The 14137-nt window shown below is 36.2% G+C and overlaps 2 protein-coding genes and 1 pseudogene across 2 annotated transcripts; 2 read left to right on the top strand and 1 right to left on the bottom strand.

Annotated features, from left to right (window-relative positions):
* Positions 1–1342: 1342 nt before the first annotated feature.
* LOC143542008 (uncharacterized) lies at positions 1343–6410 on the top strand. Its single transcript, XM_077034683.1, has 4 exons — positions 1343–1633; positions 2445–3108; positions 5070–5427; positions 6220–6410. The coding sequence occupies exons 1-4, from the start codon at positions 1375–1377 to the stop codon at positions 6268–6270; spliced, it is 1332 nt and encodes a 443-aa protein (XP_076890798.1). The 5' UTR covers positions 1343–1374; the 3' UTR covers positions 6271–6410.
* A 2383-nt stretch (positions 6411–8793) lies between these two features.
* LOC143542034 (uncharacterized) lies at positions 8794–10010 on the top strand (annotated as a pseudogene).
* A 1857-nt stretch (positions 10011–11867) lies between these two features.
* LOC143542006 (uncharacterized) lies at positions 11868–13420 on the bottom strand. The gene has a single exon (XM_077034679.1). The coding sequence runs from the start codon at positions 13366–13368 to the stop codon at positions 11953–11955; it is 1416 nt and encodes a 471-aa protein (XP_076890794.1). The 5' UTR covers positions 13369–13420; the 3' UTR covers positions 11868–11952.
* Positions 13421–14137: the final 717 nt, after the last annotated feature.

Genomic DNA, 14137 nt, shown 5'->3' with positions numbered 1-14137 from the left:
GCAACGGGTTGGGGTCGGGCTTTTGGGACAAACTCGGGTGTAGGTTTGGTTTGGAATGTTGTTGCTTGGGTTGGGAATGTGTTTTGTTGGTGTTGAAACACGACCCAGTTGACGTATTCTTGTGGATTGATAGGAAAACAGGGGCAACAAACCGGTTTTGGATGAAATATTGCTCTGGTGGTTGGGGTTGTTACTTGTTCTGGCTGTTGATTTGGTTAACGAATTGGATAAATTAAATTGTTTGTTTATTTATATATTTCTTTTGAGTTCAAAATCTCGTTATGTGTTATAATAAGCCTATGACGAAACTAAACCTTGTCACCTCAACAGTTGGGGTGTGAAAAAGGCATACGTGGAGACAATTATTTCATTTATTATTAAATTAATTAAATAGTAATATAACATATCATTATCTTCACCTCATCTCACAATCACGTTTAATATTTTAGTTCTTCACAATACATCGAACTTTTTTTGTGAGATGTGAAAGCTCCTCTCCTTGCATTGTCCACAAACGAGTATAGTTATTAAATATAAAATACTAGTTTTTATCTCCCGTATTACGGGTTGTTTTATCTTATTTGTTTATAATATTTATTTATTTAATGAATTTTTTTTATTGTATGAAAGTTAATAATATACTTATAGTTTGATTATAAATTGTTTTATAAATAAATTAGATGTTATAACCCGGTTTAAAATCTGTACGGGTTAGATGAGACTCAAGACCCGTTTATTTTTTTTACTATAAAATTGGTTTTTTAATTATAAATAATATATAACTTTTTTTAAATAAATCAGATATTAATTATGGCTACATCCCTAATTTATAGGATTTTTAAATAAAATATTTGATGAGATTAGTTTTTAATTTAATTAGATGTTATAACCGTTTAAGAAATATTTGGGTTTGATAAGACCCATATCCGTGAATTTGGGTCAAATGCATAAGAAACCTCCATTTAAAAATCAAACAAATCTGGTGACTTCAAAAAAAGAGGGAGCGACCACGTCACGACACATAGGATTTTTGAGTTTTTGTTTATATATATTATTATAGATAGATATAGATAGTTTTATATAATAATAATAATAATAATAATAATAATAATAATAATAATAATAATACATGTGGAGGAAAACATATAGAAATAGAAAAATCAGTGTCATGTTGTATTAATGTAATGTAACCCTTGAACGCACTCCTCCCTCTTCCGTGAATCTGTCTTCTTCATTCAATCAAAATGCTAAAACTCTTCCCCCTGATTCCAATACCCTCATCACCGCAATAATCAATTTAAATTATAATTTATTGATGATCTGACCTTACACTCTAACCCTAATTGTTTCTTTCATCCACACCACAGAGAGACTATGGCAGGGTCAGTAGAGGATGATGATGATTCATGGGAAGTAGCCGACTTAGACGCCACCATGAACAGGCTTATGCTCTCTTCCTCTAAACGCCAATCCAACAGCTCATCACCCAATCTTATAATCACTTCTTCTAATTCCAATGACTTCATTTCACCTCCGTCTAGGTCTTCCTCCGGTGCTGCCTTGGAGGATATGCTCAATTCCGTCGACCAGTTCCTTCGTGAAGCCTTGCAAAACCCTAGGGAGCGTCTTTCAGGTCTCTTTTTAATTTTTTTATTATGACTTTGTTGCTTTTTAACCCCTACATGTTTAATATTCTAATTGCTACTAATTTAGCTTAGATATTAGTTTTCTGCCATGGGCACTGTCTTAATGAACAACTGTTACATTTTTGAAACATAGACGTCAAAGCCGAAAGGCACAAAAAGAGTGAGCCATGGGCCTAGGTGAAATAAGCTTAAAAAGCGAGGGCTCGGGATAAAAAACATACAGTTTTTGAGGATTTTAGGCTTGTTTAGGGATTGTGTAGGATGGTTCCATGCTGTTTTTTGCCTGGTATTTGTAGAATTATTATGAATTTTCAGCATTTGGCTGGAATCTCACTCAAAGGTCATCGAATCGACTAGATGGCAGCAAAGTACTTTCCCTGCGCCTCGCCTTGCCCGAGGGCGTAGGTGTGCGCCCAAAGGGCTTTTGACAACATAGTTTAGAAGAACGAAGAGTTACGCTGTGGGAAACTTTGAGTAAATAGGAACAAAACTGAAAACTCTGTGCAAAATTGATTAATTACCTTTTATTTTTCATCACATGTCTTTTTTATATTGAAAAATGCAACTATGGATTCTTATAACTACAGTATTGACTCATTGTAAGTTCCTAGACAAGTTTTTTTTAGGATCTCATTGTAGGTGTGTAAAATCCTTACCTTCGGGCAAAAAGACGCGTCTCATGTAATTTTGGGTTAAAAGTTTGGTCAACAGGGTGAAAGTTTTACTATTTTTATGGGTTTTTTTTTGTATTTTTATCATATTATAAGTAAAAACATTTATTTACTATGTCACATTCAGTGTTAAGGATGGAGCAAGATGTAGAGAAGTTTATTAAAGATCCCACACGCCAACAAATGGAGTTTCAACAACTACCTACTTCTTATCTACGGTTAGCAGCACACCGTGTGGCTCAACACTACTTTCTTCAATCTACAGTCTTACTCGATAACAACCTTGCGGAAGGTTCTAATTCCAGAATCATCATCTACAAAACTTCTGAATGCCGTCTTCCCTCTATACGTCTAGCTGACATTCCTGTAAAACTACCCAATGATGACTCAACCAACAATGTTGTCAAGGTTGCAATCAAACAAAGACCAAATAAGAAATCACAAACTGCTGGATCAAATTCAAGTTCACAAAGGAGCAATAGTTTGAAAAGTGTTGAGGAGAGAAAAGAAGAGTATAACCGTGCGCGTGCAAGGATATTTTGTTCTAGTAGTTTCAATACTGGTGGTAAGCAAGAGAGTGATTCAAGAATCCAAGATGGGTCTCGCCATGGGTCTTTAGGGGCAATAAAGGCAGAAGAAGTTTCTTCTTCATCAGTTGCTGATATGGCTCCCACAAGTAGAGTTAGAATAGAGGAGCCGATTAGTAGGTCTAGGAATAATGGTAAAGTAGCAATCTTTCGGGACCATGAAGTTGAACGAAAGGATCCTGATTATGATAGGAGCTATGACAGGTACGTTTGTTTTGTTTTGTGCGTTTACCCATCAGACTTTGAGCTGTTAAAAATGTTGGGTTGGAAACGGGTTCATTGGTTTGGGTCAAAACAGGTAAATTTGGTATGGGTTGAGTTGGTCAAAACTACCAACATTTGTTCATAAAATATTTGGTACGCCACGTTTGACCCATTGACCATTTGACTCGTTAGAGATGAAACATTACGTGAATTAACTCAATGTCACGTCTAATTGTTTCTGCTATTCTTGTTTATTGCATTTTATATATATATGTGTGTGTGTGTTTATATATTATTGTGAACTTTACTTTTATATAAAATCAAGAAAATCAGCTGTTCAATGATGGTGACTGCAATTTAACTCATGCTTCTTTTTTAAGTTAGTATATTTGACTAATTATATATTGTCATTTTTCAAACGTTGTAAATACTTGTAGATCTTTACTAAGTAGTGAGATTTGGCAACAACATTTGATACGTGAAATATTTGACTTTCATTAAGTTCAATCTTACTTTTTTTGAACTGATATATAACAAATATTTCTTCAAAATCATAGCAACTAGTGGATTCCATTCGTTAACCATTATAAAATTTTGAAGGTGACAATTTTGACTCGTTTACATTTCAATAGTTAGATTTGACGAGTAAATTCATAAAATTGCTAACCAAAAAACAAGCCATGTGGGTTGAAAATCGCTCAATGTGAATTTTTAGTTCCTATGTAAAACCTTGTAAAACATTTTATTGAAAATCCACATTAGCACTAAAATAACGTTATCTCTTTTTTTAAAAGGAAAATTGGATTTTAATAATCCAAACTATTACCAATTGGCCAATAATAATCCCAACTATCAACCTAACTAGAGGCAATCCCAACTTTCAACCTTGCTACCAATAATGATCCCACACTGACAAATATTTAACTCCGTTTATTTTTAATAACATTAATAGTCCCTCAGGTATACACATATTACCAATTTGATAAAAAAATGAATCTTTATGACGTCTATGACTCTCTGTATCTCCGACCACCAACCACCGGCGCAACCAGCCGCCAACAGCGTCCTAAACCACTGTTTTCATTCTTTCTCGCCTGAACTTCAAGTTTCTTTGACATATTTGAAGCAACAACGAAAGGATCTTTCGCCGCTAGTCAACGGTGGCGATGAGCGGTCACGGCGAGTGCCGGAGCTAGGGTTTCAACAAGCTGAAAACGGCGGTCATCAAGGACCTGCGTGCTTCAATTCTTTCAGCGTGAAGCTTGTAGAGAGATCTGGATTTTTCTAGGTTTAGGTTTTGATTTTAGATATAAACAAGTAAGCTGAGTGCACAATTGCTTTAATTCTGATCGAATACACCTCTTTGACTTTTATGTTCATAGCATTCTTACTAGCTTATGTTTAAATAGTTAATGATTCAAGATAGGTGAGAATAGGTTTTATAGAAGATCCTTGTATTTGATAACTGTTACTCAAGCTCCAAAATTTGATAACTGTTACTCGCCTGAACTCCGAGGTCAAAATGGCGGTTCATGCCGCCGGTGGCGGTGATTGCAAACGTGGTTGTGGTGGCCAGGTATATAGAGAACTTGAGAAACATATCTATTTCTCATGAAGATTCAATGGTTTTTTTTTTTTGTATCAAATAGATAAGATGTGTAAACTTGAAGGGCTATTTGTGTAATTAAAAATAAACGGAGTTATCTATTCGTTAGTGTGGGATTGTTATTGGTAACAAAATTGAAAGTTGGGATTGCCACTAGTTAAGTTAATAGTTGGGATTATTATTATCCAATAGGTAATAGTTTGGATTATTAATATCCAATTTTCCTTTTTTAAAAAAACCGTATTTGACATAGTCTTGTTATATAAAAGCTAATTGTTTTAGACAAAAGCGTTTTACCTAACCATTTTCTCACTTCTTTTAAATATGAATCTATATTAAATTGTATTTTTTTTAGATATGCACAAAGATTTGATCCAGGTTTTGGGTTTAATGGTGGCTCATACCCAATCCAACCTATGTATGCACCGGTCTTAACCTACAACACCGAATTTCCACAACTCGGTTCGGCTCACACTCACCGGGCTTCAACTATCTCTACTGAACAACACCAGCCACACCCACTGACTCCACATATACCTGGACCATGGGTTGCACCATCCTCACCCGCAAGCATAGGTTACAGACCCCCAGAGTCAATGGTCCCACCATTTAACCCCAATCACGGCTCTACACTATACATGCAGTACCCTTCTCAACATTCTGGGGTAACGTTTATTCATCCTCATGAACAGGTTCAACAACATTTGGCCCAGGTAATTTTGATTTCATATTTTTTATATTGTTTATTGTTCAGTTTTATTGATTTAAAAGAAGAAATATCTGGTTATTGCATATATGATTATAGAACTAGGCATCTGATTATTGCAAATAGAAGTTGTATTGAATTAATTACGAGTTTTTGGTGCTTGGAAAAAGTGATTATAGTTTATAATTTTTGCTACTTGATTATTTTACTAGAAGTATTATGATACTTGTATAGTAAAATTTGTTACTCACTTTTTTGTTGTAAATAACTAATTATTTTTTTACGCTGATAGTTATACTATAACTGCAATTTATGTTCGTTGATAAATCGTTCGTTTATGTTCAATTTGATCATCTGATTTTTGAATCTCTTTGGTTGTATATATGTTTACTTTTAAAATCTTAGATGTAATGACGGTGAATTCTAGATTTAAGTTGGATATTCATGTACTTTTTTAATCGATGTTCCTTTATGTTTATTTGTGTTCGGTTATGTTCGCAAGCATTTGTTTAGAATGTTAATGAGCTAACATAAATGGACATGAACAAGTAATCTGTTTGTTTAAGTGTTCATGTTCGTTGATTTGCTTGTTAAAGTTAACAAAGTTCGTGTTCGTTATCCCACCTAATCGAACCACTCTTAATCATATCATGTTTATCATTTTTATAAAAGTGTAAAATTCATGAAATTGTATATTATAACAATCTTTCGTAACAAATAGTTTGTAAGAAAGTTTATTTACAGTAGAATAATAAATATATTGTTCGTATTAATGACCGTATTATAACATGCTTTGCAGTCTCAGCAGCAGCAATCTGATTCAGGTTTTGGTCTAGCCCGCCCCCGATGAGGTGCGGATTAGTGACCCGTGCTTATGTGGCTCAACTGATGGACATCTGATATTAGTTTATTACATGTTTTGAATCCATTTCATCAACTTGACATGTGAATGTACACTTGTTTCTCAAGTGAAGGTAGTTATTTTCATCTTGTTTTGCTCTACATGTTTATTTTATGACCGCAGTTGTGTTTGTTTCTTTGTTTAGTGGTGTGAATACTCCTTATGACACGAAAACGCAACACATATCTAATCAGAATTCATGGGTTTATGTTTAGCGTGAATGGGTTAGGCCAATTTTGGGTCGAAACTGTGAACCCTTTTTAGTTAAATGGCTTGGTCTCAACTCTCAAGTCAAAACTTGATGTGGTTCAGTGGTTGGGTACTTTTATCTTTAAAATTTTTAAATTGTTGAACACGTTTACAACTCGATGATCTAAAACTTGATTATCATTCGATTTGTTTAGGTTAACTGGTTATAGTAGTTTTGTTCTAGTTATATGGTTTTGACTGTTCAAATTGTGGTTGCTACATGAACACATGTTACTTGGTAGGCGTGTACAAAATGATCTTTGTCGCTAACCGTTTCACGTTTGAAAAACTAGAACTTTTAGGAACTATGTAGGTTCAAAACGGGTCAGATTAGGAGCAGGTACCAAAATTAGTTTTGTATGCAAAAATAGGTAGTATAAGCAAAATAGAGTTAAATCTCTTTTAAGGAATACATTACAGAAAAAAGAACATTGAAATTGCGAATACATTAATTTTTAGTTGTGTAGTCGCTGTCGTTTGGTGGTTAGTCATTGTTTGATAGTGATAGCGAGAACTTGAACTCTTGTGTAGTTCTTCATCGAAAGCAGATTCATTAGTTAGTCAATGAGGTTGTCATTCCATGTGACACCTCCTCCTTTATGCGTGCTTCTCCGATATTTTCTCCTTCAAGTGAAAATATGTTGCATTTGTTCAGTCACGCCCACTTGGTTTTTTCAAACAAATGAACGTTTCTACAGACCAGGGAGTGAGCCTTGTTCTTCTTAGAGAGATAATTTTGCCATTAACAAAAATATGGGATTCCAAATATACCGTATAAGCTTGGAAGTTTAGCAGATCATTGGCCATAGCAGATTGAATAAGAAATATGGATTCTTTTCCTCTCACCAAGTCGAAATTTCATAGTTTTTAACATTTTGTTTAGTAAAAGCAGATAATAAAATTCGTTTCAATACACCCCCAAGCTTGCTACTAAGAGTGTTACCCTGAGGCCTGAGTCATGTGTACTAATTTCATTTTTTATAAAGTATCATTCAAATTATAACGTTGAATTTCTACTGCTACGACTACGACTACTGTTGGTTGATGGCATAATGCCGGTGACATTTACTCATGTTATACAACAGCATTGTAATATGATAGGTAAAGTAACGTCCAACATATTTGTTAAGTTATTGTTAAAGTTTGTTGCATAATCCATGTCTTCGTCTAAATACACAAATTGTAAGCTATTCTTTCAAGTAAAGTTTCAACTCCAGCAACATTTAGGCATGAGTTCAATGCCGCGACATAAGTAATAACGTGAGACATATCTTTAAAATATGTTATCAATTTCTCTTTAATATGTAGTATCATTACTAAAGAACTCGCAGGGTTATAACTTCTTAGTAAGTGGTTAAAGTTTTGAAAACCCCACATACATTGCCTAATCCTTCAATAAGTGTCCAACCACATATCTGTAAACACGTAACTAACTTTTGATTCACAAGATGTCATGAAACATTTGCAACGTTTCTTTTTAACACAAAGCTTTTTCAAACATCTTACAAATCGTATTCCGTCTCGTAGGTACATCTTAATTCAAACATAAGCAAACAACAATGACAATTTACAAAAATTGATATATCTACTATGCCTTTTTTACTTTTACTAAAAATGCAACGTAACATTTGTCTAAAACTTCCTTTTACATGATCAACTACTCTAAGTGACCCGTCTTGCGTAACCAAGTTAATGATGTGTGTAAAACATTGATTACGAAAATAACAGAAGCCGTCACAAAGTGGTTCTTGTAGAAACTGATTACACTATACGAACCACTTACACTATAGGGTCGGGTACTCAGGTTTGGTCATGGAACCGGTTTTTTAATACATGTCTATTACTTGGAGCATCATCCCCCATGTTGGGTTACTTAAATATATTTCTAATAATGTTAATAATTATTTGTGCTCAACGATAATATTTTTTACGTATGATTGTATGAATATGATATGGTCAAATCTCATTTCATTTCATGTATTTGACAAATTAAAAGTACAAACAAAAAGGCCTGCATATATATTAAAATATTTCATAACAAAAGCATCCACGACGGCTGATATAATTCACTGCTAGAAAAAATATTCGGCTCATATGTACACAATTGAAAATGTCAACAATATATATATTGACCATTTCATGTCTCTCATCGTGACTCCCAATAATCTACTCGACTTGAATATCACAATTAAAATACTAAGGCTACAAAGTACTATGAAAGGGGTTCTATGCATACTATTTACACATCCAAATGTCTCATTCATTCTACTACTATACATTTCTTGTTCAACTCAAGTGATAAACATGGCCAAGTTTTGGCCATGCTTACTAATTGCCTTTGCGATAGGCGTGTTAGCTACTCATGTCAAGGCTGATCATGACGAACATTATTTTTATGCATCACCTCCTCCGCCAGCATATGCTTACAAGTCACCACAACCATCGTGGGTGGATATAAAGCCTCGTTATTATTACAATTCGCCTCCACCACCACAAAAATCACCTCCACCATATTACTACAATTCACCACCACCTCCATACATTTATAGATCACCACCACTGTCTCCATCACCTCCTCCCCCATACATTTACAAGTCACCACCACCACCATCTCCATCACCGCCTCCTCCATACGTGTACAAGTCCCCACCACCTCCTTCACCCTCACCGCCACCTCCATACGTGTATAAGTCCCCACCTCCACCGTCACCGTCACCTCCTCCTCCATACGTTTACAAGTCCCCACCTCCACCGTCACCATCACCTCCTCCTCCATACGTGTACAAGTCCCCACCACCACCCTCTCCACCACCTCCTCTCCCTTAAGTTTACAAGTCTCCACCACCTCCTTCACCCTCACCGCCTCCTCCTTATGTGTATAAATCTCCTCCACCACCTTCTCCCTCGCCACCACCCTCTCCATCACCTCCTCCCCCATATGTTTACAAGTCTCCACCTCCTCCGTCTCCATCACCACCTCCTCCATACGTGTACAAGTCTCCACCACCACCTTCTCCTTCACCTCCTCCTCCATATGTGTATAAGTCACCACCACCACCTTCTCCATCACCACCCCTCCATATGTTTATAAATCCCCACCACCACCTTCTCCTTCACCTCCTCCCCCGTATATTTACAAGTCTCCACCTCCCCCGTCTCCATCACCACCTCCTCCATACGTGTACACACCTTCTCCTTCACCTCCTCCCCCATATATATACAAGTCTCCACCTCCCCCGTCTCTATCACCACCCCCTCCATATGTTTATAAATCCCCACCACCACCTTCTCCTTCACCTCCTCCCCCTTATATATACAAGTCTCCACCTCCTCCATCACCATCACCACCCCCACCATATATTTATAAATCACCACCTCCACCATCTCCGTCCCCACCTCCATACTACTACAAATAACCACCTCCACCTTACTACGTCTAAGTGAGATGCCAAGTATAGAATCAAGTTGACTGATTAACTTAATTTTATATGTTAAAATCTTTATTTATTGCTCATCAAGTAATCATGTTATTTATCAGTTGAAAGAAGCCTCAGCCTATAACTACATTCTGAGTTGTAATTACTGGTTGGCATATGCCCTAAATTTATTTCCATGTGTTATATGATTTCCTATAAAATTTCCTATCTTTTGGTACAATGCATTGATTTAATTTTGATTTCTCTCATTCTATGTACATCTCCATTTTTCAAATTCCAACTTATTTTTGTTGCTTCAATATGATTGTTCTTCAATGGAGCCAGTGATGTATTTTTATGTTTATCCTTGACACATAAAGATAACCTAATCAAAGAAACAACTATCAAAAATAGTTGGCTGAAAAATGCTTGAATGGATATATGATCTCAGAATATTTAGGGCATGTGAGTGCCAAAAATGGTTTTCTAGACCACTTGTGTGTTCAAAATGTACAAGTTTGACATAAGTTTCTTTCTAGCTCTAGAAATGATACTATGTCAAAGTTGTTTGGGTAAAGCAAAAAAGAGAAGAAAATATAAAGTAATGTAGTTTGGTATTTGATCATTTCTGGACATGCATGTTTTTAGTACAAAAGTCCGTATTTGTTGTTTTTTCTTCGAAAGATTTAAAATTGTCATGTCCTGCGAAGATATTTGTGTTTTAAATTGTGAAAAACATGATTTGTATTTTGGATAATATAATATATCTTGATGAGACTTTGTGTATTATGGCCCTTAAGTCCTTAACTATGAATTAGTAGACTTGTCAATTGTCATCAAGACATCAAGTATTTTTAATTATTCGCACCTATGACTAATTTAACCTCAAATAACCGATTAACACATGACATTTGGCAAGGTAAATTATACTCCCTCCGTCTCAATTTAAATGTCCTAGTTTGACTTTTCAAGTCTTTCTTTTGCAACTTTGACCGTAAATATTTTTGTTCGTGTCATATAATACTTGATGAAAATTATATCAATGTAAAATACATTTAAAACCAATCCATTTTACATCAAGTATTATATAACACAAACAAAAATATTGTCGGTCAAAGTTAAACAAGAAAGACCGAAAATGTCAAACTAGGACATTTAAATTGGGACGGAGTGAGTATAAAAATTAGTAAGGGAGAATATTAATCCCAATACAAAATACATACACAACTAAAGTGAAACTAGTTATCTGTAGAAAACTAATTACTTGTTACCCTCACATAACAAAATTATTTAGTATATGTAAAAATAATAATGATAAATTGACCAAGTTGTGATATTAGGTCGTTTGTGAGTCATATGATAGTAAGTATGATACGTTAATTTGATTATTTGAGTTCGTTTGACATTTACTATTTGACATTATAATTAAGGGTCGTTGTAAACACTTGACTAGTCATCAACTTTATATTAGCAGCATGATAATAGTTGAAAGGGTCGTCGTTTATCACCTAATAACAATTGAATATGTCTTAAAGTTGTAATCTTAAATATTACAATTTATTTGACTAATTCGAGATTGGTTTAACACAACCAGTGCGAAGCTTGGACGAAAACGCGGGAGAAGAGGGAGAACCCAGGCCATAACCAACCTTCGCCCCCAAGCACTACCACACTAGAATTTGTAACAAAGAATTAAAAGCAATTCAAGTTAATCAAATCGAGCCATTGAACTTTATAACATGAATTTATTTTTGAACGGACAAGAAATAGTTAATGGTCACAACAAATAGATTTATAGTATTACACCAATAGATGTTTACAACTCAAATGCATATAGTTATAGGTGAAGTTTCTTTTGCAGATAAATAACATGATTGGGAATAAATAGATATAGAGAAATAGAAAATTGAAGGTAAGACCAGTATTGAAAGAACTTGAAGTGGTTAATTGGTTAACTTGATCTCTCTTAGACGTACTTAGGTGGAGGCGGTGATTTGTAGTAGTATGACGGTGAGGACTTAGGTGGAGGAGGTGGCGATTTATAAATATATGGCGGTGGGGGTGATGGTGAAGGTGGAGGTGGAGATTTGTAAACATATGGTGGCGGTGGTGAAGGTGATGGTGGAGGTGGGGATTTATAGACATATGGAGGGGGTGGTGATGGGGAGGGTGGTGGAGGTGATTTGTAAATATAAGGTGGGGGTGGAGACGGGGAAGGTGGTGGTGGGGACTTGTAAATGTAAGGAGGAGGAGGTGATGGAGATGGTGGTGGTGGTGACTTATATATGTACGGGGGAGGTGGTGAAGGAGAAGGTGGTGGTGGAGACTTATACACGTATGGAGGAGGAGGTGAAGGTGACGGTGGAGGTGGGGACTTGTACACGTATGGAGGAGGAGGTGAAGGAGAAGGTGGTGGTGGAGACTTGTACACGTATGGAGGAGGAGGTGACGGGGAAGGTGGTGGTGGTGACTTATACACGTATGGAGGAGGAGGTGATGGTGAAGGTGGTGGTGGGGACTTGTACACGTATGGAGGAGGAGGTGATGGGGAAGGTGGTGGAGAAGACTTGTACACGTATGGAGGAGGAGGTGATGGGGAAGGCGGTGGTGGGGACTTGTACACGTACGGAGGAGGAGGTGATGGGGAAGGCGGTGGTGGAGACTTGTACACGTATGGAGGAGGAGGTGACGGGGAAGGTGGAGGTGGGGACTTATACACGTATGGAGGAGGAGGTAATGGTGATAGTGGAGGTGGGGACTTATACACGTATGGAGGAGGAGGTGATGGTGACGGTGGAGGTGGGAACTTGTATACGTACGGAGGAGGAGGTGATGGTGACGGTGGAGGTGGGGACTTGTACACGTACGGAGGAGGAGGTGAAGGATAAGGTGGTGGTGGGGACTTGTACACATATGGAGGAGGAGGTGATGGTGACGGCGGAGGCGGGGACTTGTACACGTATGGAGGAGGAGGTGAAGGAGAAGGTGGTGGTGGTGACTTGTACACGTATGGAGGAGGAGGTGATGGAGAGGGAGGTGGTGGGGACTTATAAAGGTATGGAGGAGGAGGTGATTTAGATGGCGGTGGTGGTGACTTGTAATAAGGTGGTGGAGATGATCTTAGTGGTGGAGGAGGTGAATAGTAATGGTAAGGAGACGGCGTTGATCTTGTTCGTGGCGGTGGTGGTGATTTGTAAGCATATCTTGGGGGAGGTGGAGATGCATAAACATCGTGATCAGCCGCAACATGTCTAGCTAACACGCATATTGCAAAGGCAAAGAGTAACCGTGGCCAATGCACGGCCATTTTTATCAAGTAAAGTCGGATCAAGATATGTTTTGAGTAGAGAATGAAAGATTTGGATGTGTTAATAGAAAGCATAGACCCCCTTTTATAGATGATATTCCATCAACTTACGTAGTATTTAATTGGGAATATGAAGTAGGATTGATAATTGGGACTTGGGAGTCACTAACATGTTTGATGAGAAACGATTTGGTCAATATTATTGACATTTTCAATTGCTGCCTATATTGAAATAATTTCATAATAAAGTACCACAAAACACAAAACCCAAAATTATTTTACTTGTGTAGGATCATGTTGTACCATCGGATTGAATCGTAACGTAACACCCTATTACAAACATAGTGACATACATATAACACTTGTGTTTTCACTTAAGAAAATACATATTAACTGTTAATAACTTAAAATTTCACTTAAGAAAATACATATTAACTGTTAATAACTTAAAGTTTTCACTTAAGAAAGTTCATATTAACTGTTAATAACTTAAAAGTGCAACTTATTGATAAATAGTCAATACAAACACTTTTATCTTTCAATTTCATTGATGAAAGCAATCTCACTCTAAAAAAAAGAACTCTACAAGATATAATCCACTCCTAAAAACAAGCTTCTATTCATCATCATTTTTTATATTTAATAATAATAATAATAATAATAATAATAATAATAATAAAATACAATATTCCACTACTTTATCTAGAAACTATTGCAACACTAATTTATACGTAGCAATTGAAAATGTCAATGATATTGAGCAAACCATTTCTCATCGTGACTCCCACTTATCTAGTCTACTTCTAATTTTCCACAATTAAATACTATGTAAGTTGATGAAATC

Source organism: Bidens hawaiensis, unplaced genomic scaffold, assembly GCF_021521415.1.
Source record: "Bidens hawaiensis isolate Kalapana, Puna unplaced genomic scaffold, B.hawaiensis_p1.1 tig00012729_1, whole genome shotgun sequence".
Classification (NCBI taxonomy): Eukaryota; Viridiplantae; Streptophyta; class Magnoliopsida; order Asterales; family Asteraceae; genus Bidens; species Bidens hawaiensis.
The sequence above is the reverse complement of the archived record's forward strand: the minus strand, read 5'-3'. Positions and strand labels throughout refer to the sequence as shown.